Here is a 6,613-nt window from a genome sequence, read left to right as displayed (position 1 = left end):
TACGATCGTTACATCATCAGCAGGATTGTTTTTCTTATCAAAAGAGGAGAAAATGCAGCTTATTATATTTTCTTTATTGTTATTATAACTGATTTAACCTGGTTACATCTGCACAGAGGAATGAATTGAAAATCTTCAAATTATGTCAGATTCACCAACTTTACTTATTCCTCCTGTCATACTCCTTGATACTGTGAGTTATAACTCAAGAATCAAAAGGCATTTTGCACAAGTATTTGCATTTAGATTTTATTTAGTAGCATTGATGTTTGTCTTTTAGAAATGGAAAAAACTTGTACAAGACTGAGTAGCAGTGGACCAATACAAATGGAAAATGAAATTAAATACACCGATGTCACTACCAATATAAAAAGTAGTCAGAATTAGGCGGCATGGGGAAAATCAGTGAACGCCTTAAAGACTCTGTGGTATTCACTGAAGAGGGTGTGCTGCTATTTATCTGCAGCTATTTTAACCAAGGCCACATTCTTACAGGTGTTGACAGTTTGATGGATGTGATATGAAGTACTGTTATTCTGCCTCCCCCAAAATTCCCACAATCACTTATTAAAAAAAAGAAAAAAAAAAAGTGCCCACTGCATATTTGGGGATTAACAATAGAATTCAAAAGGTTAAAATACAGGAAACATCCAAGTAACTGAGGTGAAAATCATGCTAAGAGAAAAGTGGACTCTTCACAATCCCATGATCTTGATACAAACTGTACATGTGTGAGGAGCGCCACCTAATGGCTGCTGTGTGTTTAACATGCACTCATAAAAGACACTACAACCGAACGCTCCACCTGCAGGTCAAGTTGATGTGTTGAAATCGCAACTTTGCAAGAACATCTTTAACATGTTTGTGTGAAGAAAAACATTTTGTGAACACTACTTATTACTTACACGATCACCATTTATGTTGCATATTTCAATAAACGCAAGTTCTGATGACTCTTTTCTAAATCTGTTTTCATGAAACCGAACGTGTGAGAGAAACAACTCTCTTTCTAGCAGTTATAAGCACCACCGTGTGTAGCAGCTAGGTGCTGGTCGTGTCTGTCATGTGCTGTGTTTGTGGTCACTGTGAGGGAAAACAAATTAAGTTTCAAGTTGCACAGATAAAACACTAAACTGAAATGACAAAAGTTTGGAAAGCAGCAGAATTACTAGAATCTCACTGCTGTTACAAATAAAATTTAGTAACTGCAGGAATTTCCACACAATTATTTATAGCAGTAGAGTCATTATAGTCACAACAAGACTGATAAAATGTGTTTCAATGTTTGTGTTAAAAAAAATAATTACAAAGTTAAAACTAAAACGGAAATCTGTAACTTACAAAAGTATTCAGACTGTTTGCTTTTGTGTCCCCATCATCAGATACATCCCTTTTTCTTTAATAATCCTGGAAATGTTTCTAGAACCTGAGTGAAATCCACCAGAGGGAATTTAAAACATGGTTTAAAAAAAAAAATCTATAGTTATAAAACGACTTCTGAAGCATTCAGGAACGGTTTGACTTTAAAAACCGTGACATAAAGGACCTGATTTGGCAGGACTTGTCACGTCCTTTTCAGAGGCGACCAAGGACCTGAGACTCTTTTAACGGTAGTTCTGTTATCTGTGAGATGAGAGAAGCCCAGGATATCCATCTCAACAGCACCTTACTAATCACCTTCACGGCTGTGCAGCCACATGGAAGTTACTCTAACTAAAAGGCATAACAGATTCATCGAGCTTCCAAACAGCAAACTCTCTCAAAGGAAAGGAAAAGATAATCTAGCCAACACCAGAACTGACTCATAACCTGCTGAAAACTTCACTGTAATCCCTACAGTGAAGCACGATGGTTGTATGATAGGGATACTCGTCAGAGCTGCTGAAAACTTAATGAATGGCATGAAAAAGGAAAAGAATGGTCTTTAAGACAATCTGACCCAGAATAAATGGCCTTGAATACCTTCTGAGTTGACTGCATTACTTAAAACAGCAAGAATAATGCTCAAATAAGAGAAAACTGTGTAAATGAAAAGCTCAAGAGTTGATAGAACGAGATCGAACAGCATCACCATCTTCCTCATTTGGCTCTTCCTCTGCCTGGGTGAGCGGCTCTCGGTCCGGGTCTCTCTGTGCCTGCCCTGACTTCTTCGTTGTCTTGTTCAGGGTCCCACCCTGTAGGGACAAAACAATAATAATAATTAACTTTCTGCTGAGTGTGTGTATAGAGTATAAACTCATGAGAAACCTCAGATGTCTGACCTGTCTGTGATCAACAACGTTAAGCAGCACTGAGGTCACAATGCAGCTGATGGTGTTGGCCAACATGAAGATCATCATCCTCTGCCAACGCCACAGCGGGATCTTAGTTTCACTGCAACACAAATGGAGAAACCGCAAAGCTAAACAAGACTGGAAGGACAATTAGTGCACGGCAATGAGATTCTAATGTCAGGTTCTCCCCACCTGGACTTGGTGCCTAGTATTTGTCCAACAACGAGATTGGAGATCCCAATCCCAATCATCTGTACGGAGGTGGCCAGGCCCATGGCAGTTCCCAGAGTCGCCTGAGGTACGACAAGGGGAATAGACGGCCACATGCTGGCCTGGAATGCCGCACAGGCAGCAACAAGTTTAACATACTAGGAAATACATTAATTCATAGTAATAATTTACCATTTTAACACGGACGTCTAAGATTTTATTTATCAAAAATGAATTTAAAAAAAAAATCCGCACTCACAGCAGCAAAGGAGTAGGTGACTCCCAGCCATATGGTTGAAACCAGAGGAGGGACAAAAGTGAAAGCCAGGAGTCCAAACACGGGCAGCGTGAGGACAGCGCTCGCCAATGCGAAAACTCCCCGCAGACCCACATAATCCTGAAACACATGGCAGGGAGAGTGTTTCAAGATAAACCAACTCAACTCAATGCAGGAATAAGATTTGGGATTAGGCTAAAGATACATACGATGAGAATGCCCACGCTAGCTGAGAGGACCAGTGAGCTGTCATAGACTGCTCCTGCAATATAAGCTGCCTCCTTCTGGCTGTAGTAGCTGTACTTATCCTGGATGAACTTGCTGGGAAATGAAAAAAATAAACGGCAGATGTGAATGCTTATGACACTAGTATCACTTTGGTGCTGGTCTATTCAAAGGAATGCAGGGTTATAATTCACTGATTGCTCTGAAAGTGGTGTGAAAAGGTGTCTTTTTGTATCTTTGTCGCATTTAAATGTTTCAGATCAAACAAATGTAAATATTACATTACAATCCAAACCTACATGGCCCTGTGTGAAAAAGTAATTGCCCCTAAATCTAATAAGTGGCGGGGCCACCCTTAGCAGTAACAACTTCACTTAAGCGTTTGCATTAACTGGCAATGGGTCTTCACAGCACTGTGGAGGAATTTTGGCCCATTCATCTTTGCAGAAATGTTGTAATTCAGCCACTTTGGAGGGTTTTTGAGCATGAACCACCCTTTTAAGGTCATGTCACAGCATCTCAATCAGATTCAGGTCAGGACTTTGACTAGGCTACTCCAAAGTCTTTATTTTGGGGGGTTCAGCCATTCAGAAGTGGACTTGCTGGTGTGGTTTGGGTCACTGTCCTACTGCAGAACCCAGGTGCCCTTCAACTTGAGGTCATGAACAGATGGCCTGACATTCTCCGTCAGGATGTTTTGATAGACGTGCCACACGGTTGCATTTACCACAGCATGCCTTCAAGGTTCAGAGGCAGCAAACCAGCCCCAGACCATCACACTACCACCACCATATTTTACTGTTGGTGTGATGTTCCTTTTCTAAAATGCTGTGTTACTTTTACAAAAACGTCTGGCAGTAATCAGGCCTGGGTGTGGCTAGAGAAACTAAACTCAGCTTTCCAAAGATTTGACACACCACAGTTAATTCATCTTATCTAATAAAAACTTTGGCGTGGCCTATTCAAAGACCTGACCTGAATTCGATTGAGATGCTGTGGCATGATCTTAAAAAGCCGGTTCATGCTGAAAACCCCTCCAGAGTGGCTGAATTACAACAATTCTGCAAAGATGAATGGGCCAAAATTCCTCCACAGAGCTGTGAAGACTCATTGCCAGTTATCGCAAATGCTTGAAAAAAACAACCCCAAAACAAACAAACAAACAAAACAAAAACAGGAAATCAGGCAGGAGGAAAACATTTTTTCACATCACTGTATTTCATCTGTACGCTCACACTTTATGTCGAGAACTCTACCTTGCATCAGCAATGAAGGGGAAGATGCCGTTGTAGAAGAACATGATAGTGAGAACCAGCAGCCAGTATCTTACTGACAGGAGCTTCACATCCTGAATCCTCTACACATAAAAACACACCACAATAAATGATGCTCCCCACACAGATCACTAGTGTGTCCATAATACTGAAAAAATAAGGTTTCAATCATCAATGTTACGTATGCATGTGGTTATTATTAAAGGATATTGATCGTACCACTTTGCGAGACTCTTCTTGGATGGCTCCATCGAGACCCAGCTGTCTCATTCCAATCTTGTCCAAGGTGCTGACAATGACAGCAGAAGTGAAGCCCAGCACACACAACAGTGCGCCTAAGAAACAATAACATGAGAAATCCAGGTCACATGGCACCACACCATAAACCTTGAGATTTCTTCACACTCGTCACCTACCACCCCAGAGTGTCCACTGCATGCCATATTTTTCTTCAAACTTCTGCGTGAGGAAGAAGTTCAACACCGAGCCCAGCCGCGAGAAGGCCAGGGTCAGGCCGAAAGCCAAAGCCAACTCCTTCCCTTTGAACCAGAAGGCCGTGATGCGATTCTGAACAACTAATGAAGAAGGAGAAAGGTAACTGAGCGGTTTAGAAATGTTCCTCAAAGGCGACGCTGCAGAGAATATTTGTTCATATCCATGAGGGGGACTCACTAGTCAGAGATCCATTGCCTGATCCAAACAGCAGACGGCCTGTGAGCATTAGCGGCAGCAAGTAGGGAGATCCCTTGAAGTGGGAGCCGAGAGCAAACAGCGATGAGCCCAAAACACAGAGAAAAGAGAAGAGAAACACACCGACTGCAAAGAGGAGCAAAAGAAATGGTTGTACCATCATTTTACTGTCAGTAGATTAAAAATAACTACAGACCATGTAGGGGAAAAAAAAATAGTGCAGACTTACAGCGATTTCCTAATTTGTCAATGAGGAATCCAGCCAGGATCACCACTATTGCATTCCTGTTGACAACAGAGAGAAGCTCTTCACTGATAAGCCATTTTTCTGCAGAAATCAATGCATTAACGTGCTTACGTCCAAGCATAGATGGCATAGAGAAGATTGTACTGCTGAGGGGTCATCCCCAGTCCCTCCACACAGTCCACTGTCCCATTGATCACCGTCGCATTGGGACACGTCAGGTTCTGTCAAAAAACAACAGTCAAACATTAAAAGCAACATCAGTCTTTTCCTGCTGACTGATAATCAAGTCGTGCAATATTGATGCGATCTGTAAGCAGCGCTGCCTCTTGCTCACCCCTTGGAACTGATCCTGTAACACACTGGGAATGTCGAAGCAAAAGTAGGACCCAAAGGTCAGCAGACAGTTAAAGAAGAGCACCACAAAGCGATAGTATGCTGCAAGACAGTGACACACAATAAAGAAAGGGCAACATCAGGTGATTTAAAAATGCAGCAGCCTCAGATCAATATAACGAATACTTTATTATGTCTGAGCATATTTGCGACCTGGCACTGTTTGTTGTTTTTAAAGGAGGAAAAATATACGTAATTCTTCTTGTGTTGTACAGTTAAGCTCATGAATTAAGAAAAACAGAGTGGAGAATTATGTGTGCTAATTACGCACAGAGCGAACTGAGTTTCGTGTTCAGGCAACTTCTCCTACAGTCACGAGCTCTTTTTGTGACACTGGAAGTATAAAATGCTGAGTTGGTCACTAAGAGGTTTTTTTAGGGAAGTGTCTGCAGGGTTACAAGCAGAGGTCTTGGTCAGCTCAGTAAAATATGCTGGCTTGCTGTGTTTTTAGTAAATAACTTTGTAGTGACACGTACCTTTCTCCGCCGGCTGCGCCATCGTGTTAGCTGTAAAACAAAGCGTCAAAAATCACATTCTTCGCTGTTGTTTACATGAACATAGTTAGCGACTGCTACGCTTCTTCTGCGGCTGACGTCGAGAAACCGCAGATCTTAAAACCACATGGATGGAGCTGCTGCCGTAAATATGAACACGTAATGACGTACGGCACGTTTACGAAGCAGCGGAGACCGGAAGTACCCCGCTTTTTTTCTTTTTGGAAGCTTTATTGACAAGTAAACGTTTACATCCAAAAATAGGCGGAACATTTTCAGCAAAATTACTACAATAATTACAAAAAATAGCTAATTCAATCTATTTCGTTTGGAGTTTTTTTTTGTTGTTGTTGTTGGTGGGTTTTTTTTAAGGAACAACACTATTTAACCGTTTGTTGCAAAGACTTTAGCCAAGGTTGTGCGACAGCTCTCCTGGACAAACACTTCATAAATTACAAGCAGGTTTCTGTGCTGTTCATTGGACTGATGACAGTTTGATGCTGGGTGATGCAGGAGAATGTTCTGCTTTG

The 6,613-nt window shown here is 41.6% G+C and overlaps 1 protein-coding gene across 1 annotated transcript; it reads right to left on the bottom strand.

The window, feature by feature from the left end:
- Nucleotides 1-102: 102 nt before the first annotated feature.
- On the bottom strand, nucleotides 103-6,186 carry LOC134633186 (major facilitator superfamily domain-containing protein 1-like). The gene is made up of 13 exons (XM_063482056.1): nucleotides 6,066-6,186; nucleotides 5,531-5,631; nucleotides 5,308-5,417; nucleotides 5,179-5,234; nucleotides 4,932-5,075; nucleotides 4,676-4,834; nucleotides 4,479-4,594; nucleotides 4,242-4,342; nucleotides 2,970-3,081; nucleotides 2,743-2,880; nucleotides 2,466-2,605; nucleotides 2,262-2,373; nucleotides 103-2,174 (listed from the first exon to the last, which is right to left on the bottom strand). The coding sequence occupies exons 1-13, from the start codon at nucleotides 6,085-6,087 to the stop codon at nucleotides 2,037-2,039; spliced, it is 1,449 nt and encodes a 482-aa protein (XP_063338126.1). The 5' UTR covers nucleotides 6,088-6,186; the 3' UTR covers nucleotides 103-2,036.
- Between the last annotated feature and the right edge of the window lie 427 nt (nucleotides 6,187-6,613).

Source organism: Pelmatolapia mariae, linkage group LG8, assembly GCF_036321145.2.
Source record: "Pelmatolapia mariae isolate MD_Pm_ZW linkage group LG8, Pm_UMD_F_2, whole genome shotgun sequence".
Taxonomy (NCBI): domain Eukaryota; kingdom Metazoa; phylum Chordata; class Actinopteri; order Cichliformes; family Cichlidae; genus Pelmatolapia; species Pelmatolapia mariae.
This window is presented reverse-complemented; position numbering and strand designations above follow the sequence as displayed.

Bases quoted from the DNA above. Each gene is read 5' to 3' on its own strand.
- LOC134633186 (XM_063482056.1), bottom strand. From the start codon at position 6,087: ATGGCGCAGCCGGCGGAGAAAG. The intron at 5,076-5,178 runs GTAAGTCTGCAC...TCCTCTTTGCAG, and splicing joins TGACAAATTAGGAAATCGCT to TCGGTGTGTTTCTCTTCTCT. The intron at 2,374-2,465 runs GTGGGGAGAACC...TTTGTGTTGCAG, and splicing joins ATACTAGGCACCAAGTCCAG to TGAAACTAAGATCCCGCTGT.